This window comes from Tamandua tetradactyla, chromosome 7, assembly GCF_023851605.1.
Source record: "Tamandua tetradactyla isolate mTamTet1 chromosome 7, mTamTet1.pri, whole genome shotgun sequence".
Classification (NCBI taxonomy): Eukaryota; Metazoa; Chordata; class Mammalia; order Pilosa; family Myrmecophagidae; genus Tamandua; species Tamandua tetradactyla.
In genome coordinates this window covers 108681121-108705594 of record NC_135333.1, presented here as the reverse complement: position 1 = coordinate 108705594, position 24474 = coordinate 108681121, and the positions used below count along the sequence as shown (strand labels likewise).

General features: G+C 37.2%; 2 protein-coding genes across 7 annotated transcripts in view; one reads left to right on the top strand and one right to left on the bottom strand.

Moving 5' to 3' along the window:
* The window catches only part of C7H12orf54 (chromosome 7 C12orf54 homolog), a 370404-nt gene that overhangs the window by 124639 nt on the left and 221291 nt on the right, over window positions 1–24474 (bottom strand). The window lies entirely within an intron of this gene.
* On the top strand, window positions 7785–8748 carry LOC143690162 (olfactory receptor 8S1-like). The gene has a single exon (XM_077168123.1). The coding sequence runs from the start codon at window positions 7801–7803 to the stop codon at window positions 8746–8748; it is 948 nt and encodes a 315-aa protein (XP_077024238.1). The 5' UTR covers window positions 7785–7800.

The following is a 24474-nucleotide window of genomic DNA, read 5'->3' as shown; positions in this document are numbered from 1 at the left end:
CCAGATTTGTTTCCTGAGGATAGACTTGTTCATGCATCAAGACAGAAAACCTGGCTACTCTCTCCATCTGCTGAAGGTACCTTCCCTGAATTCTCCTGGCCATCTACCAGAATTGCTTACTCCCTTTGCTTTCCTCCCCCTCTGCTTCTTTCACTTGCTGACTACAGCACTTTCTCTTTGAGTAGCCTAATCACCTAACTTGCATGGACTTTTCACTCACAGAGCACATCATTACCCCTACCCCTAACTTCCTACCTGCTTTGTATTTTTCTGTCCCCTTTTTTCTCTTTATCTTTTTAGGAATACTGAGCAATTAAATTTACAGTGATGAACATTCAGAAATTTAAAATTAATGGTGTGTCTAATTAGTGTTGAGTTTTAGTCATCTAATTAAATTCCCACAATTTTGCAAGGAAGATATTGTTATCCCCATTATAAATTTGGGAAAATTGAAAAGAAAAGTAGTTAAAAACTCTTCAAAATTTATGCCATGAACACATAGTAGAAATGCAAGTTTTTTTCCTTTCTTCTAGCCCATTTTCATTCCCTATGCTCCAATTTTCTTGCCTTATTAATGGAGCAGAATATAGACATTTCCTGAGAGCCTGATAGAAATCAGAAAACCACATATGAGATCTATCCAGGCTAGGATGGGATGAAGTGACACTGTGGAGAATAACTTTTAATCATCTTGTGGTTCTAGAACTCCTAAACCAAGATTCCATTCCTAGAGGCTAAAGAGTTGTTTATTCTGACAACTCACAGCTCTTTGTCCATCAGTGAGGCATGCAGTATAAGAATAGATTAACGAATGAGAGAAAGGCATTTTCAAGGCAAATTTCTCCAGTAAATGAAATCTGGTCTCAACTCCCTTCTACTTATGGCTTCTTTAGACTTTTTTCCAATGCACATGACTTACCATGATTCCAGAGATGTCATCAACAGAGACAGGGTGCCAAAGCCCTACTCACAATAACCTAGGTGGTACTCTCATCCAACAGCAGTGAAATTGTGTTCCTTGCTTTCATCCTATTTATTTATTCATGTTTTCAAATAAAACTTTTAGAATATCTTCTATGTGTCAAGAAGCTATTTTTTGCCTCATTCTAAGATGAGTTGTTCTTAAGCAATTCCTTGGCCATTTTCCAATAAACCCATTACATGTATTTGTGCTTGAAACAGCACTAAATCCATTTCATTGTACTTACCAGAATTTTGCTCATTTTCATTTCATCCATATAGGAGTTATTAATGGTGTGATTTAAAGTATGGGGAGCAAGAAAGAGAGAATACATTATTTTACTTTAGCAGTATTATTTTATTTTCTTGTACCCTTCTAAGAATAATAAAGGAGAAAACTTCTGCTCCCACTCTGGAAGTCAGGCCCTTTGCCAGTGGAATTAAATACCCTGGCATAGGCCTAGGTAAAAATACTACTTTCAGAGTTTGTTTTATTTTCTTCAATTTTGACTTTATTTCTAAGGTTAGAAATATTTCCATAAATCAGAGTCTCTGTGGATTATAGGCTATCTTTGGAGTCTGGAAAATGAGAGGGAGACTTTTTCTTGTTGTCTCTGAAATCACATGAATAATGTAGCTTCTTCCCTGACTCCTAGGCAAGTGGTTCTCTGCTTCAGAAAAACTGATTTAGCAATATTATTTTCTACCTAGTTCTTTCTTGTATCTTCAGGAAGTGAGGGGCATATCTCAGGATGAGAAATGGGAATCCCTGTGAATACTGGGGGCAGACCTGTGTTTCAGATTGTAAAGTGAAACAATCATATGGAAAATATTACCTCCAAATGTTCATTAACAGCCACAGATTCCCCAGATTACTTTGCCGATATAGAATCCAGGGGAAATGTTTATGCTCTGCTGAATCCAACAATGCAAATCTTATGCAGTTCTCAATCTTACAAGACAGATGAATTGCTCTAAACCTAATAAAGTAAGTCTTCTCAGCCCCTTTAACTAGTCATCTTTTTCATCCTTTCGTTGTCTATTCTCAAGGATTTATTCTTCCATATGAATGTCAAGATCTTATCAAATTATGAAAAAAATCAAAATTCTAATTGAAATTTCATCAATTGTGAATATTTGTTTGAATAAAATTGATAGCTTCACTCTAAGTCTTTCCAACCATGAACCTTCATCAATAAAATATTAACTTTTTGAAACAGGTTTTGTGCATTTCTTATAAAATTTACCTTTAAGTATCTTAGAGTTTTGTTACCATTCTAAAAGTGTACGTTTTCTTATTTTTAAGCTATGAGCAATATTTTATAGTACAAAAAAAGCTGTTAAATTTGGGACACCTATCTTGTATTCAGTGTAGCAGATACCTGAGTGAGTCATTCAAGATTCATCACAACATCCTCCTGGAGTTCAAAGTCTAGAAAGCTGAAAACCATGGCTTCCTGACATGATTTAGATAAATTCTGGCAGAAATAAATTGTTCCTAAGCAGCAACTGTAGCAACTGCATCCTAATTCAGCATCTGGCTTCTAGATTGAGCAGACTCTAGAATGGAGACAAATTTCTAGAAATCCTGTACTCAGCAGCAGCAATAGCAGCATCCTTATTCATCAACTTCCTATAATGTTGCTATTTTTTTTCAACTGTGACAGAGATAAAACTATTCTCAGTCAAAGATTTTCATCCTGGAACCTGAGAATAGAGCGTCCTCAGTTAGCTCTTCTCACAATTATTTAATATATATTTTAAAATCTGTTTTTTATTACAGTGTATTCTATTTTCTGCATGTGAGCATTAATAGACATATCCATCCACACCACAAAATTCTTTTTTAATTTTATTAGCATTCATAATTTTGTTTTTAGAGGGTCTTAGATTTTCTAGGCAAGTAGTAATCTCAGCACCAAATATTATATAATTTATTTTGTGTTCTAGTGTTCATACAGTACTTTCTTTTTTCTTGTTATTGTTTGAAAAACATAATCACTCAAAAGCTACAACTCCAGAATGAATACAAACAAATGAATAAGGGTTAAGCAAGTTTAGAAGAGGTGCCTATGGGGAGGACAGAAATGGGAGTAGATTGGGTTCAAAAGGATAGTAGTTAAGTAGGAGTGGGGTCTATCAGTGAACAGTAGTGAAAAAGTGCTATGAACTAAGAAATATTTAACTCATGAATATTTAACTTACGAATCAAAATTAAATCCATCCATCCATAAATCTATTCATCCATCCATTGTCAATTCTTCTATCCATATACTTATGCATATACATATAAGGAAATTTCTAAAGTTAATGAAGGCAAAAACATGGCTTCTGGTTGGACTTCAAGGAGTTCAAGGCATCCAACCAGCTGTCTCCTGGACTTTATTATATTTAAATCTAGCTCTTCCTCTGAATGGATAGATTTGAGAAGTATTTATTAGAGAAATATTGTCAGAAAAATATTTAGAACATTAAGAAAAATTAGTGAAGAAACAACTGTATAATTGGGTCTAAGTTGCTCAAATATGTATATATTCAGAATCAGAGCATCTCAAATTTTTATTTGTCTTTCCTTGTCTTGAGATTCAGAGCAGTACAAGAATACAAAGTACTGGAAAGGGATTTTGAGATCTTATCCCAGAAGACTTCTGAACAGGGAGTAATAATGTTTCTTTTTTCTTATACTGGCAGCTAGGTAAATAAAAGAAGTTTCTTCCTAAAGAAAGGTAGTTGTTGGTCTTTTCCTCCTGCATGCTCAGTTAACCGAACATAGTACTAGGGAGTACTCTCCATCAGGAAGACAGAAGCTAGGTTATACCTGTTGTAAAATTTCTGACAGGCTCCTGTGCTATTTATCATTTCTCTTTATCCCCTTCCTCTTTGTGTCTTCCTTCTCTGAGAATTTGTCTTTGATCTCCCCTGCAACTCACCCTCATACTAGGGTCATTCTTCCCCCATCCAACACATCTCTCACTACTGGAGCTGGTTTTTATTTCTTTATTCACTAGCATGCTCCTATCTGCCCTTAGAATTTACTCTTCTCCTCTTCCTTGGGAATACTGAGGAATTACATTTAAGGTGATGAATAGCATAATATTCTAGTCATACCCAATAGGCTGTCTGCTAAGTACTGCACAAAGTTATCTAAATGTATTATTAAAACTAAAGCAGGATAGAATAGGACAACTGCAGGTACCTGGTTTCCTAGCCAGCTCTTAAAAGAGCTAATGGACAGATGCAAATCCCTAGTTTCTTATCTAGCTCCAAAGGAATTAATGCAAACTGCAAACTTCATGGGACAAAAATTTCCCCTAAAGCCTGAAACCATCCAAAACCATTGAAATCTCCTAAAACAATAAAGCTTGTAAAATCATGGACCTGAAGTAAATTCTCAGTTAATAACAGAAAGTCCAGAGTTATAAAAATTGTCAAGCATCTGCCCAAAGGTAAATTTTGGATATGTGATGGGCTGGCCACAAGTATCAATAGCTCTCTCTTCCTGAAACAATGCTAGCCCTTTAAGCACCTGTTTAAAACAAACCACGTAAGCCCCTAGTGTTCAAAGGTGACTATGGAAACCTGCCACTAGTTAAACTTTCCTATAAAACAAGCAAACCCAATCCACTCATTATGTACTTCTCCTTTGAATACATCCACTTTATCCCTTTAATGTGTATTCTCTCTCTTTAATAAACTTTGCTAGTTATTCCTACTGGCCCTCTTATTTATCTAAATACGTTTAGAGACTAGACTTCTGAACCTGGAACAGGGCTTAGATGGCAATATTGCCAGCAGGGCACCACTTACAAAACCATGCAAGACAGGGGGTTTTATATGCCATTTTATGGTTGGAAAAATTGAGATAAGGAAGGTTAAAAACTTTCAAAAGATCACACAGTTTGTAAGAAATAGAAACCTCCTTCCATTGCCTCTGAAGCAAAAACAAACAAACAAACAAACAAACAAACCCTGCATTTGTTTAGGGATGGGAAATCTGAGATTAACGATATGGCACTGCTCAGCAAGGGAAGGGTAAAAGAGAGGACAAGAATGTATTTTGAGTTTCCTGTGGTTCAATCATCTTACCCACCACCCCCATTCCTGTGGATACTAGAGCACTAATTTTCTGCTCTTAAAATAAGCTCCAATTCTGTCAGGAAAATGGATTACAGAAAATATAGGAATGTGGGAAGGAACACAGGGATCAGGAGTTTTCTCAGCAAAATTCTATATCAGGTGAACTTTGACTCTAATGCCTTCTTACTTGTACTTTTTGTTCCCTTCTTGCCAAACCAGTACATTCCCCTCAACTCAGAGATGTCATGTGACTATAGAGTCCTGAATTTCTCATTCTGATCAATCTGATCATGTGTGTCTTCCAAGAACAGTGAAACTCTGTTCTCTTCTTCCAGGTCATGCAGATTCTTCAAATCTCTATAAAAGGACTTGTCATATATCTCAACCTGCAAAGAGTTGTTCTCAAGTAGCAACTCCTTTAGACAGATTCCAGTAAACCCAGTCTGTGGTCTATCGCTATGAACCGACATTATTTTACTTCCCTGAGCTCCTTGCATTTTAACTTTTCATGCACAGTTTAAAGAAATAAATCCTGAATGAAGAAATTGCAGACATAGTCAGTAAGAAAAAATAAGTGAATATTTTCTTTTAAGGAATCATCCTTTATCCCCTTTAATAGCCCTTAAAAAAAAAACCTGTTTTCCAATTATGACTCTCAAGCCTCTGGCTGGTGGCACTAACACTGGGCAGAGCCTGTGTGAAGACAACCTAACAATATTTTTTTTCAATTAAGAGCCTTTGTTCCTAGTTCAGAAATCTTCCACAATGCAAAGAATCCCAATGGTGTGAGTGAAACCATTTTGAATGTTGTGGGAGAGAGAAGGCCTTGTTTTTGCTGTGCCTAAAGTCACTTATGCAGCCTGTCTCTCTATTCACTGCTGAATCATGTGGATCTTTTGCCTGTGATGAAGGATTTCTTGATTTGATTCTCTTCGCAGCTACTTTTCCACAGATGATCATGGGTGGGAGATTGAAGCCCTTATGGAAATGGTTTAATATCCTGATTAAAAAAGAATAACCTCCACAATTTAGCAATTCTCTTTGATAATTTAATGTCTAGGGAAAATATTTACCTTCTACAAGATTATACTGACTCTCTCCTGATAACTGTACCAGCTCTACCCTTACACAGCTCTCAACACAGATTTATAAACTGATTACAACATCTTTGTTACTGGATCTGAATAAATTCTTCTGCTAATGTGTCCACTGATTGCTTCATTGAATTGTGTTCACACATAATTTCAATTTGAAATTTAACAAAGGCTTGATTGCTGGGTGAAGAAACATGGGGAAATAGTCCCATTTTCCCCCAAGTAATTAGTTGTGTCAGCTTCAAATCATAGACCCAAGGGACAGGGAAGGCTGGGATGAGCTAGCCTACTCAGCCAACAGCTTTGAACAGTGATGTTGAATCTGAGGTTGTGTCTCAGTGTCAAGTCAGAGCAAAGTACTTGGATGAGTTCTAAAATATGAACCACTATTCTACGTTAGCATTGTTTAGCTCAAGTCCAAATACATGCTATTGAATAGAGGTTAATTACTGACCTGTTTAGAGGAAAAGAGCTATTCATGACTCATTGAAGACAGGTATCTTCTGACCCAGAATAGCTGGAGTATCTCTGAGCTACCTTTTCTGTATTCTATATTGTAAATATCATTTAAATTTAATATATTTTCAATTTTTAATGTCATGTGACCTCCTTTCTCGGAGAACAGGAGAAAAATAAATAACAGAAGAACGTCTTCACCACCTTAATTAAAATAATACCAAGTCCTGGCCTCCAAGGATGTTTTCCTTTACACTTTCAGCCACCACCTTCAAAAATCTCAATTTCAAACACTTTTCTCCTACAGTCATTTCTCCTTCTGATTCATTTAATTTAGTGCCCCTGAACCAGTCATTCTTCACCTGCTTTGAGAGTACTGATTCCTTGTGTCTACCACATTTCCACTCTCCTGACACTCTTACTTCTTACTTCTTTTCTCACAAAGACTAGATTCATTAGCTTAATCACTTGGAGAATTTCTTAACTCTATTACCTGCCTTTCCTTCTATCAGTTCATATGTGTGACATAAATTTAACTACTTAGTCTTCACATACAGCAAACTGGAGAAAAATCACTCAATAGTGATCACTGGGTTCACACTTATAACCAAAAACCTGAATAGATGCAATACTTGAAGGTACTCTGAAGTAATCTCCAACAATCCTTGCCCACTGTACACTCCAACTGATGACTTTTTCTTGTGCTTTATTGACAATCGAGAACTTTTTTCCATTTCAGACACTCAAATCTCACTTTCCCTGTTCCTCTCCATGACACTCTTCCTCTTACAGTATATAAAACATCTCTATTCCCAAGGTGCACCCCTCACTCATTCTCTGGGTCCCATATGCAACCCTTTTTGCAATGAATTCACCTCTTCTTCAATCATCTTCCTTTCCCCTACATTAGAAATGTCTCCCTGCATCAGCAAACACTATGATTCATCTTCTATCTAATTTTTTTAAAGATTAATGGTATCATTAATGGTATCATATCGATCTACGCTTAAGAGTGTAGAATATTAGAAAATTGAAGATGTTTATTGAGCTTAGAGCTTAGTGAAAATGGCTCAAAACTGCCTGAACCTGAATTACAGGATGAGGAAATGATGAGTATAGTGAAGGGATTTAAGGCCCAGTGGAAATAGAGAAGCATAAAATGAAATTTTAAAATACTTCTTTTAATTTAAGGGAAAATTTTCTCTACTTGATTATGAGGAACCACAGCACCATCATGGAGTTCATCCTCCTAGGACTGTCTGCTGACCCCCACATTGAGGCCCTGCTCTTTGTGCTATTCCTGGTGATTTACCTCCTGACCCTGATGGGGAACCTGATGCTGCTGCTGATGATCAGGTATTATTCTGATCTCCATATCCCCATGTACTTCTTCCTGGGACAACTCTCCTTTCTGGATCTTTGCCACTCCTCAGTCTCAGTGCCGAAGTTGCTAGAAAACCTCTTGTCTGAAAAGAAAACAATCTCAGTAGCAGGTTGTATAACCCAAGTCTTCTTTGTGTTTACCACTGGGGGCACTGAGTCCTTCCTACTCTTAGCAATGGCCTATGACCGCTATGTTGCTATTTGTCGCCCTCTACTTTATAGCCAGGTGATAAGCAGCCAGCTATGTTGGGGTCTAGTGTTGGCTTCGTGGGGCCTGAGCTTTCTCAATTCTCTCCTCAATATTTTTGGAGCTGTGAATTTAGACTTCTGTGAGGCCCAAACTATTCCCCACTTCAGTTGTGAGCTGCCCTCTCTTTTTTCGCTGGCCTGCTCTGATGTGTCCACCAACCTGATTGTCATGTTCTGGTCTTTTATCATACATGCCTTTGGGACCTTCCTCCTGATCTTATACTCCTATGCCCGCATAGCCACCACCATTCTGAGTATCAGCTCCACCACAGGCAGAAGTAAGGCTTTCTCCACCTGCTCCTCCCACCTCTCTGTCGTTATCTTGTATTTTGGCTCAGGAGGCTTACGATATCTAATGCCAACCTCTGGTTCCTTCTTGGATTTGATTTTCTCTTTGCAGTACAGTGTGATCACGCCCATGCTGAATCCCCTTATCTACAGCCTGCAGAATAAAGAGGTGAAAAAAGCTCTAAAAGGAATGCTTGGGAAATATTTTCAGTTTGTAAGGAATGGCCACAGACATAGATAGGGGGTGGGAAACCTACAGAAATATTTTCGATGATTAGACATTAAGATGAATTTTTTAACTGCCTTTATAGGCAGATGCTCCATGAAATATATTTTCTCTTTCCTTTAAAATGTTTCAGGATAGGTCAAGCAACTGGTTTTTTGGTTAAGAAAAGAACTTTATTATTCTCAGAAGAAATGAGATGACCAGCTTACCCTTCCTTGTCTTGAGATTGTTTCATAAATCTATTGATTTACTAGAGTGTACTGGATTTTGTTTTGTTTTGTTTTCTTTTACCTAAACAGCATGACTTTTAGTTTCCTCCATTTATAACAATCCATGTTTCCTTTGAAAAAGTATCACTCATCCAATTCATATAGACAACGGAGAATGTCAGCCAGGGTGCCCTGGGATGTTCATGTAACCCAGGTTGGGGCAGTATGTTACCCCCATTCCCCTGACAGAGTAACTAAACAAAATAACTACATAAGATCCAAGCTAAGCCTTCAGAATATCTCTTCTGGAAAGACAGCTGAAGGGAGGTTTAGTTATGAGAAAATACACTGGTAGTTTTCCAAAGAGGCTATTGTTTACTTCGTGCTACTAAAGTCATGGAAATACTGCAGTCCTATCCTAAATGAGGAAAAGTTGTTTTATGAAACAATAATATCAGTAAATATTCAGTTAATACTTACCTTGTTCCAAGTACTGTACTAAGTACTTTACATCTATTATCTCATTTAATCACAGAAAGAACTCATGTGGTACACACTATTATTATCATTCTTATTTTTCAGGTAAGGCAACTAAATTACAGAAGGGTTTCAAGTAAGGCAACAAAAATCACAATTAATAGTCAATAAGTGTGAATTCAGGCATCTAAAACCAGTACCTACACCTTTAACCTTCATGCAATACTACCTTTTCCTTTGATTCTGAAATCTATCCAGTATCCTTTCCACAATTTCTATCGCTCTCTCTCTCTCTCTCTCTGTTTCCTTCTCTCCCTCTCACCTAAACACTCTTCCTCTCAGACTTCAGTAATCTAGAAACATTGTCTGTTGTGTGCAATAAAATATCTTAACTGATACCAAGAATGGACTATAGGCCACAGATCCTCAGGAAAGTGTGGGGAATTTGTAATTATTGGGCCATTATATGACAAATGGTAGTGACATTTTCATTTTTATTCCTTGATATTAAAGATACAGTCAACGTATTCTTTTTGTTTTTTGTGTTTTGTTTTTGCATGAGCAGGCACCAGGAATCAAACTCGGGTCTCTGGCATGGCAGGTGAGAACTCCGCCTGCTGAGCCACTGTGGCCCGCCCAGTCAATGTATTTTTGCATTCAATGTCAATTGTTACTTTTTCTCAAATGGCTATGATTCTTACTAAACAAATCATGTAAGAGCAAAACCACAGAAAAGGTCCTTGAGGTTTCTGCAAATTTGTTCAAAGCTTTCTGACATATACATGAGCAAATCCCTTTTCAGTGAATGATCAGGGAATAGATAATATGCTGGAGCCCACCCAAATGCCACAATGTGGAGAGTTTTGTTCTGGTATACCAAAAACAACACTATCTGCACTAGTTTCCTCCAAACTATTTGCTCAATTTCTTTACAAGTTTGTGCAGCCATTTCGTGGTGGTGAGAGAGTGGTTAAAGATGAGTGAAAAAAAAAAAGGCTGTTCTTTAAACAGACTTTCAGTTATTTTCCTTTAATAGTTCCCCTTCTCACTCCACCCTGGTTTTTCTGAGCCAGCATTCTCTCTAGGGACTGCCTGGCAGGGAAGCTCAGGAGTCTTCAGCTCTGCATCATTAGTACACCCTTCCATTCACATGACTCCTTCTGGTAATAAATTAACATTGCCCATTTGCTGATGGTGCTCCTCTGCTCTTTTCATACTGTGGGAAACTTTTCCAAAATCCCTTTATTATAATCACGTTTGCTTATTTTATTTGATTTTTAATATAAACACCAACTACATTTCAGGAAATTCTTGCAGTATTTTATGTTATTACAATCTAGTGTAAAATTTTTATAAATGTCTCATGATTTCTTGAAAATGATATTTTCTGTAATGTGTAGAATTTAATACATATTTATTAATTAAACCTCACAAATAATTAAATTTTTAGTTCATCTATCTTGCTTTTTTCCCCTTGATCTTTGTGAAAAGTAGAGACTTCTGTTAATGTGCTTGAATGTCCAATAACATCTTGATTTTTGTGTTAGGGTATATCAAAATGACATTTCAAAATAGTATTGAAGTGTTAGCATTTCAGATGCAACCTTGAAACTGTAAGCAAGCTATGTACTTAAGTTTTAGTCCTACAGAGAAGTGATATGTAGAGCATGCTCTCAGGCATGAATTAGATACCTATTAAGCTATATATTAGTCACTATTGTGTTCTCTCTCATCTATTGTCCCAAACTTGGGGGCACCAAGCACCACGTATCTTAGAGAATGTAGTCCTAAAATATGTCGTAAACAACTGAGATTAGGAACCAGTGGGGTTCTAGAGATACCAGTTACATGTCACCCAAGATGATTAACTCTCTTGGTCTTTAATGAGTATAAACCCACAGGAAAATCACTGCAGAGAGGCAGATTTGGGAATTTCCCCTGCCTTCCCACTAGCATAAATAAACCTTCTTTACCTCCACATCCTGTTCAATGTGTCTGTGCATTAAACTGTGCTGAGCAACTAGCCCAGATTTGAAGGGTGTGGGGGCATGGGCGGAGAGGGGATGCATCATAAATATATTTATTGTAATTATACATTTTTTAACTTTTTTACTGTATAGTATAACATATATACAAACAAAGAAATAAAAAAAAAAGCAATAGTTTTCAAAGCACTATTCAAAAAGTGGTTACAGGATAGATCCCAGAGTTTGTCATGGGCTACACACGATCCTCCGATATTTTTCCTTCTAGCTGCCCCAGAATATAGGAGGCTAGAGAGCTTAAATACTTTTTTATCATCATAATCAACTTTTCTTTCCTTCTTTTTTGTGAACAATAATATATATACAAAAAAGATGTATATTTGAAAACACAGCACCACAGTTAGTTGTAGAACATATTTCAGACTTTAAGTAGGGTTACAATTTCACAATTTTAGGTTTTTACTTCTAGCTGCTCTAACATACTGGAGACTAAAAGAGATATCAATTTAATGATTCAACATTCATATTCATTTAAGTATTATCTTTCCATACCTTTCTTTAGGGTTGTTTGGGCTATGACATTCTAAATTTTTGATACTGGAAGGGTCTGTCACTAATATGGGGTAGGGAAATGGAACTATCTGATGTTCTGGAGAGGCTGGGCTAGGTTTCAGGACTTATCTGGACCAGGGACCCATCTGGAGGTTGTAGGTTTCTGGGATTTAACTTTAGTGCCTGGAACCCTTGTGGAATCTTATATATTGCCCTAGGTGTTCTTTAGGAATGGCTGGAATGGTCCTCATTAGGGGTTGGTAGATTATGATACATACCAAGGTCTACCTAAAGCTTGCATAACAGCAACCTCCAGAGTAACCTCTTGACTCTGTTTGAACTTTTCTGCCACTAATACATTATTATTTACATTTCTTTCCCCCTTTTTGGTCAGGATGCAATTGTTGATCCCACAATACCAGGATTCATCCCTGGGAGTCTTCTCCCATGTCATTAGGGGGACTTTCACCCCTGGATGTCATGTCCCATGTAGTGGGGAGGGCAATGATTTCATTTGTAGAGTTGGGCTTAGAGAGACTGAGGCCACATCTGAGCAACAACAGAGGTCCTCCAGAAGTAACTCTTAGGTTTGCTATAGGTAGTCTAAGCTTCTCCACTACTACATAAGCTTCACAAGAGTAAGCTTCATGATCTCAAGGGCATGGCCTATTGATTTAGGTATCCTTAAAGTCTGACACAGTATCAGGGGATTCCCTGATGGTAAGGTTTAATAGTTCCATATTCTTTCTCCCCTCCCTCAGGGGACTTTGGCAATACTTTTTGATTATCTGCTTAACATACTGTAGGATGCTTCCAGGCATTACAATAATCTATACAGGATTAAAGTACCTCTTTCTTATTCTGTGCTTCCTGTGCTTCAGTTGTTCAAGTAAGCTATACAGACAGGTTAAATTAGATTACGCACTACAGAAAATTTCAGATCCAGATCACATAAAACCTTTCTTCCATTGGTCTCAAAGAGTATGTCTGTGTCTAAAATATAGACACTGTCTTCCTTACCCCTATGCTCTGAATTACTTTAACCTCAACCTGTTTGGCTTCATTCTTATTTCTAAATATCAGGTTATATATATTAAACAGCCTCTTAAAATCCAAAAATAAAAATCACCACTCCAGACTTAACCTGTCTGCTCTAAAAGCTTAATCTAGGCCCCTGTTTTCTTATAAGCATTTTCTAAAGGTGAGCATTCCATTGTTGTTTTTTTGTTCCTGGCTTGTTTCTTCTCACCAATGTACCACATGTTCATTCACATTGTTACATGCTTCATGACATTGTTCCTTTTTGTAGCAGCACAACCTTCATTCATAAGCGTACACCATTGTTCACCAATCTACTTCTTCATCAGTGCTTATTCATATCTTTAGCCCATTTTATAATTGGATTGTTTGTTCTTTTGTTGTTAAGTTGTGTGATTTCTTTGTATACACAGGAAATAAAATCTTCTTCTTTTTTAGGATGCTTTTAGCTATTTGGGGTCTCTTTCACTTCCAGATGAATTTACTAGTTAGTCTTTCCAAGTCTTCAAAATAGGTTCTTGGAATTTTAATTGGTACTGTGTTGAATCTGTAAATCAGTTTGGGAAGAATTGACATCTTAACTATACTTAGTCTTCTTATCCACGAGCAGGAAATGCCTTTCCACCTATTTAGATCTCCTTTGATTTCCATAGCAATAATAAGTAGTTTTCTGTGTACAAGTCCTTTATGTCCCTGATTAAGTTCATTCCTAAGTATTGAATTCTTTTAGTTACTATTTTGAATGGAATTTTTTCCTTAACTGACTCCTCAGCTAGGTCATTGCTTGTGTATAGAAATATTACTGATTTTTGCACATTAATTTTATATACCACCACCCAGCTGAATTTGTTTATTAGCTCAAGTAACTTTGCTGTGGATTTCTCAGGATCTTCTAAGTATAGTATCATATCATCTGCAAATAATGAGAATTTTCCTTCTTCCTTTCCAATTTGGATGCCTTTTATTTCTTTGTCCTGTCTGATTGCTGTAGCTAGAACTTCTAGCACAATGTTGAATACTGGGGACAGTGGATATTCTTGTCTTGTACCTGATCTTAGGGGAAAGGCTTTCAGTCTCCCTCCATTGAGAACAATGCTGGCTATCAGTTTTTCATATATTTCCTTTATAATATAGAGGTAGTTACCTTTGATTCCTATCTTTTGTAGTGTTTTTTATCAGCAAGGGATGGTGAATTTTGTCGAATGCTTTTTCAGCATCAATCAAGATGATCATGTGATTTTTCCCTTTTGATTTCGTAATGTGCTGTATTACATTAATTGATTTTCTTGTGTTGAACCATCCTTGCATTCCTGGCATAAACCCCACTTGGTCATGGTGTATAATTCTTTTAATACACTGTTGGATTCGAATTGCTAATATTTTATTGAGAAATTTGGGATCTATGTTCATTAGGGAGATTGGCCTATAGTCTTCCTTTCTTATAGCAGCTTTACCGGTTTTGGTATTAAAATAATACTAGACTCATAAAATGAGTTAGTTTTTCCTAAATTTTTTGGAAAAGTTTGAGCAGGATTGGTGTAAGTTCCTTTTTGAATGTTTTAAAAAATTCCCTGTGAAGCCATCTGGCCCTGGGCTTTACTTTGTAGGAAGATTTTTGATGACTGATTGAATCTCTTTACTTGTGATTGGTTTGTTGAGGTCTTCTATTTCTTCCTGAGTCAGTGTAGCTTGTTTATGTGTCTCAAAGAATTTTTCCATTTCATCTAAGTTGTCTAGTTGTTGGTGTATAGTCATTCATGATAGTCTCTTATGATCTCTTTTATTTCTTCAGGGTCTCTGGTAATGCACCTCTTCTCATTTCTGATTTTGTTTATTTGATCCCCTCTCTTTTTCTCTTTGTCAGTCTTGCTAATAGCCCATCAATTTTATTGGTTTTCTCAAAGAACCAACTTTTGGTTTTCTTGATTCTTTCTATTGTTCTTTTGTTCTCCCATTCATTTATCTCTGCTTTAATATTTGTTATTTCTCTTCTCCTATTTGCTTTGGGGTTAGTTTGCTGTTCTTTCTCAAGTTCCTCCAGGTTTGCTGTTAAGTCTTTGATTTTTGCTGTTTCTTGTTTTTTAATATAAGCATTTAAGGCAATAAATTTCCCTCTCAGCACAGACTTATGCCCCATCCCATTAGTTCTGATAAGTTGTATTCTCATTTTCATTCATCTCCAGATAGCTGCTGATTTCTCTAGCAATTTCTTCTTTGACCCACTGGTTGTTTAAGAGCGTGTTATTTAATCTCCATATATTTGTGAATGTTCTCGTTCTTTGGTGGTTATTGAGATCCAGCTTCATCCCATTGTTACCACAGAAAGTGCTTTGAATAATTTCAATATTTTTAAATTTACAAAGACCTGCTTTGTACCCCAGCATATGATCTATCTGGAGAATGTTCATGAGCACTAGAGAAGAATGAGTAACCTTTTGCTTTGGGGTGCAATGACCTATATATGCTTGTTAGGTCTAATTCATTTATCAAGCTATTTAACTTCTCTATTTCCTTGTTTCACTTCTGTCTGGTTGTTCTATCTATAGAGGACAGCAGTATATTGAAGTTTCCTCCTATTATTGTTGAGTAATCTATTGCTTCCTTCAGTTTTGCCAATGTCTGTTTCATGTACTTTGGAGCTCTTTGATTAGGAGCATAAATATTTATGACTGTTATTTCTTCTTGGGGAATTGACCCTTTAATTAGTATATAGTGTCCTTCTTTGACTCTTATGATGTCTTTACATTTAACGTCTATTTTGTCTGATATTAGTATAGCTACTCCTGCTTTCTTTTGGTTACAACTTGCGTGGAAAATCTTTTTCCATCCTTTCACTTTCAATCTATTTGTATGCTTGTGTTTAAGATGAGCCTCTTTTAAGCAGCATATAGCTGGATTATGTTTCTTAATCCATTCTGCCAATCTGTATCTTTTAAATGGTAAGTTTAGTCTGTTAACATTCAAAGTTATTACTGAAAAGGCATTTCTTGATTCCACCATCCTATCTTTTTTATTTTATATGTCAGATCTATATATTCTTTTCCTTATTTCTCTTTGTATTCTTTAAAATACCTTTAGTGGTACTTAATGGTACTCTTCAATTCTGTGCCCTCCTCCAGACCTCCCTCTCCTTTTCTTTTTCAGCTGGTAGAACTCATTTTAGTATTTCTTGTAGGGGCAGTCTCTTGTTGACAAAGTCTTTCAGGACTTCTTTGTCTGTGAAAACTTTAATCTCTCCCTCAATTTTGAAGGACAATTTGGCTTGATACAGAATTCTTGGCTGGAAGTCTTTCTTTTTCAGGATCTTGAATATATCATACCACTGCCTTCTCACCTCCAGGATGCTAGTTGAGTAGTCTGAATTTATTATTTGATTTCCCTTGTATGTAGTAGATTGTTTTTCTCTTGCTGATTTCAGAATTTTCTGCTTCTCTTCAACATTTTACAGACTGATTAGTATGTGCCTTGGAGAAGGCTTATTTGAATTTATTCTGTTTGGAGTTCTTTGGGCTTTCTTAGCCCAAAGACATATTTATGTCCTTTATGAGAGTTGGGAAGTTTTCCCCCATTATATCCTCAACTACATTTCCTAGCCCTTTACTCCCTCTTCTCCTACTGGGACACCAATGATTCTTATATTTGTGCACTTTGTTCTATCATTTCCCTGAGTTCCCATTGAATTTTTCCATCTTTTTTGCCATTTGCTGTTTTGTGTCTTCAAAGTCAATTATCCTGTCCTCTATGTCACTTATTCTTTCTTCTGTCTCTTCAAATCTGGTGTTGTGTGCCTAGAGGCACAAACACAAAAAAAAGAGTATGTTTTTTATTTGGTCAACAGTCTTTCATCTCCATAATTTCTGCTATTTTTCTATTTATTCTTCCAAAGTCTTCTTTGTGCTCTTCTACTGTCTTCTTGATCTCCTTTATGTCATTTGTTATTCCACTTATTTTATTAAGTAGAGTTGTATGAACGTTTTTCATTAGTTGTGCCAATGTCTATGCCTCCTCTGGTGTTCTAATTTGGTCATTAGGCAGGGCTATATCTGTTTGCATTGTGATATGCTTAGTGATCTTCTGCTGTCTTCATCACTCTTTGCTTTGTGAGTTTACTTCTTTCAGTAGTCTAAGGCCTTGTATTTGAGAGATGGTTGTACAGCAGGGAGCAGGGCATGGGGTGGAGCACTCAGTACAGTGATTTGTTTCAGGGCAGGTATGGGTGCAGTTTGGGGATGTTATGCTGATGCTTCTGAATGTGGGCGCCCAGTGGCCAGAGAGAATGTAGCTGTGTGGGTGCACCAGTCTGGGGGCGTAATCCTGGTGTGAGCTGGTCTAAGGCATGGGGCCCTTTGTGCACATGCATAGAGATGTGTCAGCAGGTCAGCATTTCGTCTTTGTGGATTGGGAGCAGACATGACCCCAGCTGTCCAGGCTGGCACTTTCTCAGAGCAGGAATTGAGGGTAAGGGCTGTGAGCATGCGTGGTTCTAGGACTGCTGCAAAGTGTGGTTCCCAGAGGTGAATGATGTGATTGGGAGCCGAGGCACATTAGTGTGCCTGGAAGTGCTGTAAACTGATGTGCTGAACTCAGGGAGGGCAGGTGGGGTTGTGCAATACTATGGGCAGGTGTGGGGGTAGCCTAGGAATGGAAATGAGTGCTCACAACCTTTATGCACTGGCAACAGCCTGCAGGGAACAGGGAGAGGGAACAGGGAGTGCTAGGCAGGGGTGCAGGAGAGTTGGGTTGGGCTGCACTTGGGGTAGGGGTGTGGGGCAGTTACGTGCACTGGGGGGTGCTGGGGTGGGGGCACCTGAAGCATGGGGCATGGGAGCAGATGACAGGGTTCAGGAGCGTGGGGTGTGGGGTGAATCGCCAGTCATGGGGCTGTGCTGGTGAGGGTAGTGCACCCAAGGAACATGACCTGGCTTATTTCCTAGTCCAATGTTCCTGTCTGGTCAGTTCCACAGGCTCCGTGGCTTTGTGCCTACATGCCAGGCTCCAGCTTTCTGCCCCTCCTTTCCTTGGCCTCTGCAACCAGCACTACCTCATGTTGTGTAGAAGACTCTCCCAGGTCAACTGCACTCCCGAATTGCCACCTCAGTTCCCCTCCTGTCCCTTCTCTGAATTTTTCATGGAGCAGGGCTAATCTCGAGCTAGTCTAGCTAGCCATCTTCCCAGATGGCCCCTGATATAATTATATTTTAACCTATCTAAAATGATATATTTCATCCCATCTTGTGATTTTTGTCTTTTCTAACTTGTCTAACTTCCTTTCATTTTTTATTAGAAGTCTTTTATTTTGAAAATGTATTAACATTTCAACAAGTTTGCAAGAATTTTAAAGTGGACACACATTTACTCACCACCAAGATAGTACTACTAACATTTTACTATACAGGCAATGTAAATTCCAAACATCCGTAGTCTTTCCCCTAAATATGTCAGCATTCATATAATAACCAGAGTTCAATATTTGTTTAGTTTTTTTTTTCTGGTGTAAAATTGACATACAATAAAGTGTATAAATATTAAGTGTATCTTTACTGAGTTTTGAAAAAATGCATACAGCTATGTAATTTCAATTCTTATCCAAATAAAGAACATTACCACCACCCCAAAAGTTCCCTTGTGCTCCTTCTCAATCAATCTTTACCTCCCCTGAACCCCCAGAGACAAACACTCTTCTGAATTTTTCCCACAATATATTAGGTTGGTCCATCTTAGAACCTCATAAAAATCAGTAATTCTCAAGCAGGTGTGATTTTGCCCCCAGGAGATATTTGACAGTGTCTGAAGGCATTTTGGGTTGAGAGAAAACCCAAAACAACATAGAGGAAATGCTATGGACATCTAGTGGATAGAGACAAGGATGTTGTTACTCATCCAACAATGCACAGGATAGTCCCACAAGACAAAGAATTATCCAACCCAAATTTTCAACAGTGCTGCAGTTTGAAAACCCTAATATAGATGGAATCATAATGAATATACTCTTTTGAGTAAGTCTTCTTTGTTTGGCATAATGTTTTTCAGATTCTTCTGTGTTGTCATGTGCATCTGTGGTTTGTTCCTTTCTGTTGCTGAGCAGGATTCCAAACTATACAATAATTTGTTTATCCATTGTCCTATTGATGGTCACCTAAGCTGTCATTTCCAGTTTTGGTTATGTGGTAAGAAGAATCCCAAGATTCTATGCACTTTTCCTTGGAAACTGGGAATATGATGAGATATCAGTCCTGTGGTTATATGACAGTTTACCTTAAAAAGTGAGGGTTAAAGCAGGCAGGCCTAATCTAATTATATGAACTTTTAAAGGAAGGGAGATTTCTCTAGCTTGTAGCAGAAGAAAAAGCCAGAGAGATTCAAAGTACAAGAAAGATGCAGTATGTCCTCTCTGGCCTTAAAGAGAAAGGGGTGAAATGACTAGAGAGAACTCTATAGATAAGCACAACTTCTGATCAAGAATCAGAAAGGAACTGGGACCCTCAGTCTTATAACCACACAAAACTGAAATCTGTCATCAATATAAAGGAGCTTAAAAGTGGATTCTTTCCCAAAGTTTCAGATAAGAGCCCGTGCAGCTGGCACCTGAATTTTAGCCCTGTGATACCATGAGCAAAGAATCCAGCAACACGATCCCAGACTTCTGACCTACAGAACTTTGAGCTAATAAATGAGGGTTGCTTTAGGCCTTAAGTTTGCAATCATTACACAGTGATGAAAAATGAATACAGGTTATAAAGAATAAAACTTCTATGCTTAGTCTGGTATAAGTATTTTTGTGAACACTTGTTTTCACTTCTTTTAAATACATGGACTAAAATTCCTGGGTCACAGGATATGCATATATTTAGTTTTATAAGAAACTGCCAGAACTTTTCCCAAAGAGATTTAACAATGTATGATAGTTGATCCTCATCTTCATAAACATTTAGTTTTATCACACATTTTTCTTTAGGCATCCTGGTGGGTATGAAGTCTTTTAACTTTTTTTTGGCACATATAAGACTTAGTGGGAAAAATACAGCTTCAGATACAGTGTAATTACAATACCACCTTTTGTAATTACATGGAATATGAATGAGAGAAAGTCTAAAATATCATAATAACTGTTTTAAATCCAGTTCATTGGAGGTGTCAGGAAGTTAGTGGTTTCAAGAAAGAAAATCAAAAGTATTTAATCACTGATTGAACATATAGGGAGAAAAATGGGAATGTAGTATTCCTTTTGTCCCACACACGTCTGCTCAGCCACAGCCCTCCCGTAGTTTTAGCTGCACTACAGTGGACAATTTCTGTGCATACTAAAGGTATCACACATCAGTGACCTGTCATTTCTCAAGTACCTTAATCTGGGATTAATAGAGCAGCCTAGAATTGAAAGGAAGTCAGTATCTTCAGGAACAACCTTCAATCAATAAAGGACAGAAATAAATGGATAAATGTCTCAGCCCCAGTACTGGAGGCATAATTTTTTAGCATATTCAAGTGGTTCCTCAGAGGGTCCCCAGCAGGACTAAATCCTAGTGCACAGAGCAGTAACTAACTCAAGTTTGCACCTCCTTTTAGCTTTTTCTCCTTCTTTTTCTCGCTCTTCTTTTACATCATTCCTGTTTCTAAGGATCCTCTGCCAAATAAACTACTCACACTCAAGTGTTTTGGGAAAAATTAAACTAAGACAGGGACAAATAGAGAACTGGGTAGATGGTGACATCAATCACAAAGGTAAGGAGTACAGGAGAAAGAGAATGTATTAGGTGGAATGAATGTGGGAGAACAAGGGAGTGCTGCAGAAAGATGATGATGAACTTGGCATTTAATATGTTGAGTCTGGGCATCCAGGCCAAGAGGAGGCATCAGAGTGTAGTGGTTTCATGTCAATCCCTTCTGGAGCCCCACTATCTAGGTATAAATCCTGGCTCTACCACTTACTAGCTATATGACCCTGGGTAGTTATTTAACTTTCCTGTATCTGTATTTCTTTACAATAGCTGCTTTCTTATGGTTATTATAAGGATTAAATGAGTTAATACTTAAAAATCACATAGGACAGGGTCTGGTATATGGTAAATGCCATATAACTGTTTGTAAATAAAGCTTTTGAATCTGGGCTTGGAGCTTGAGAGAGGTCTGATCTAGGAATTTGTATTTTGGAATTTTTAATATAAACCATAAATTTCTAAACATAGAAATTTATGTTTTTGAATTTGACAGAATGGATGTGGTTACTTGAAAGTGTGTTGATTAAGAAAATAAGGACAAAAAGAACTCAGCTAAATCCAGCATTTAAAATGAAGAAAGGCAAGGAAGAAATGTTTAAAGATAGTCAACAGTTTCAAATATTAAAGCTGCCCACATATATGCAAACCATCACTAGAAAACTATTGTTTATTACAAAAGTTGTGGAAAACAGCCTCAAAGTTTCTAGTAAAAGATATATAAGTGGTCGAAAACCCGGAAAAATCCACAACAAAACTACTAGAGCTAATAAATGAGTACAGCAAAGTAGCAGGTTACAAGATCAACATTCAAAAATCTGTAGCATTTCTATACACTAGCAATGAACAAGCGGAGGGGGAAATCAAGAAACGAATCCCATTTACAATTGCAACTAAAAGAATAAAATACCTAGGAATAAATTTAACTAAAGAGACAAAAAACATATATAAAGAAAACTACAAAAAACTGCTAAAAGAAATCACAGAAGACCTAAATAGATGGAAGGGCATACCGTGTTCATGGATTGGAAGACTAAATATAGTTAAGATGTCAATCCTACCTAAATTGATTTACAGATTCAATGCAATACCAATCAAAATCCCAACAACTTATTTTTCAGAAATAGAAAAACCAATAAGCAAATTTATCTGGAAGGGCAGGGTGCCCCGAATTGCTAAAAACATCTTGAGGGAAAAAAACGAAGCTGGAGGTCTCGCACTGCCGGATTTTAAGGCATATTATGAAGCCACAGTGGTCAAAACAGCATGGTATTGGCATAAAGATAGATATATCGACCAATGGAATCGAATAGAGTGCTCAGATATAGACCCTCTCATCTATGGACATTTGATCTTTGATAAGGCAGTCAAGCCAACTCACCTGGGACAGAACAGTCTCTTCAATAAATGGTGCCTAGAGAACTGGATATCCATATGCAAAAGAATGAAAGAAGACCCATGTCTCACACCCTATACAAAAGTTAACTCAAAATGGATCAAAGATCTAAACATTATGTCTAAGACCATAAAACAGTTAGAGGAAAATGTAGGGAGATATCTTATGAAACTTACAATTGGAGGTGGTTTTATGGACCTTAAACCTAAAGCAAGAGCACTGAAGAAGGAAATAAATAAATGGGAACTCCTCAAAATTAAACACTTTTGTGCATCAAAGAACTTCATCAAGAAAGTAGAAAGACAGCCTACACAATGGGAGACAATATTTGGAAATGACATATCAGATAAAGGTCTAGTATCCAGAATTTATAAAGAGATTGTTCAACTCAACAACAAAAAGACAGCCAACCCAATTAAAAAATGGGAAAAAGACTTGAACAGACACCTCTCAGAAGAGGAAATACAAATGGCTAAAAGGCACATGAAGAGATGCTCAATGCCCCTGGCCATTAGAGAAATGCAAATCAAAACCACAATGAGATATCATCTCACACCCACCAGAATGGCCATTATCAACAAAACAGAAAATGACAAGTGCTGGAGAGGATGCGGAGAAAGAGGCACACTTATCCACTGTTGGTGGGAATGTCAAATGGTGCAACCACTGTGGAAGGCAGTTTGGCGGTTCCTCAAAAAGCTGAATATAGAATTGCCATATGACCCAGCAATACCATTGCTGGGAATCTACTCAAAGGACTTAAGGGCAAAGACACAAACGGACATTTGCACACCAATGTTTATAGCAGCGTTATTTACAATTGCAAAGAGATGGAAACAGCCGAAATCTCCATCAACAGAAGAGTGGCTAAACAAACTGTGGTATATACATACGATGGAATATTATGCAGCTTTAAGACAGGATAAACTTATGAAGCATGTAATAACATGGATGGACCTAGAGAACATTATGCTGAGTGAGTCTAGCCAAAAACTAAAGGACAAATACTGTATGGTCCCACTGATGTGAACGGACATTCGAGAATAAATTTGGAATATGTCATTGGTAACAGAGTCCAGCAGGAGGTAGAAACAGGGTAAGATGATGGGCAATTGGAGCTGAAGGGATACAGACTGCGCAACAGGACTAGATACAAAAACTCAAAAATGGACAGCACAATAATACCTAATTGTAAAGTAATCATGTTAAAACACTGAATGAAGCTGCATCTGAGCTATAGGTTTTTGTTTTGTTTTGTTTTGTTTTTACTATTATTACTTTTATTTTTTTCTCTATATTAACATTCTATATCTTTTTCGGTTGTGTTGCTAGTTCTTCTAAACCGATGCAAATGTACTAAGAAACGATGATCATGCATCTATATGATGATGTTAAGAATTACTGATTGCATATGTAGAATGGTATGATTTCTAAATGTTGGGTTAATTTCATTTTTTCCGTTAATTAAAAAAAAAAAAAAAGAGAAGAGGTAATTGGAGCTGAAGGGATACAGACTGTGCAACAGGACTGAATATAAAAACTCAGAAATGGACAGCACAATACTACCTAATTGTAATGCAATTATGTTTAAACATTGAATGAAGCTGCATGTGAGGTATAGGTTTTTTTTCTCTCTATTATCGTTTTAATTCTTATTCTGTTGTCTTTTTATTTCTTTTTCTGAATCGATGCAAATGTACTGAGAAATGATGAATATGCAACTATGTGATGATATTAAGAATTACTGATTGTACATGTAGAATGGAATGATTTCTAAATGTTTTGTTAATTTTTTTTAATTAATTAAAAAAAAAGATATATAAGCGTATCAGTTCTGGTCCTCCGAGAAGCAGACATAAAGCTAGGATCAGACGTACAAGAGATTTATTGGAATAAATGACTAAAGACAATGGGAGGTTGCTGAAGAAACAGAGAGCCTTTAGAACAGGATGCTGATATTATACCTACATGTGAGGGAGAAAAGAAATGAAGGAGAACTGAATAGAAATAGTTTCAAAGTGCAGCACAGTTCTAAGATAGTTTTGTCAAGGATAATAGGGAGTCCTCAAGCCAAAGTACTCATTAAAAGAGACTTATTTTACAGAAATGGGCCTGCATTACTTTTTTCCAGTGTTAGCTGATGATGGGACAATTTAGAATGGATAGTGGAGGAGGGAGAGGATGAGTATTATTGTGACCTTGGCTGTCTCCAGGTTTTGGCTTACTTAACATCTCATGGCAATGTCTGCTGGGCTCCAAGCATCTCCAAATATCTGTGTCTCTATTCTCCATATACCCACATCTGTGTTAAGTTCTGCTGTGAAGTTTCTGTTGACTCTGAGGCTTTTGTCACTTCTGGCATTTCTGTC

Excerpts from the sequence above, each read along its gene's own strand:
- LOC143690162 (XM_077168123.1), top strand. The coding sequence starts at position 7,801 with ATGAGGAACCACAGCACCATCATGGAGTTCATCCTCCTAGGACTGTCT.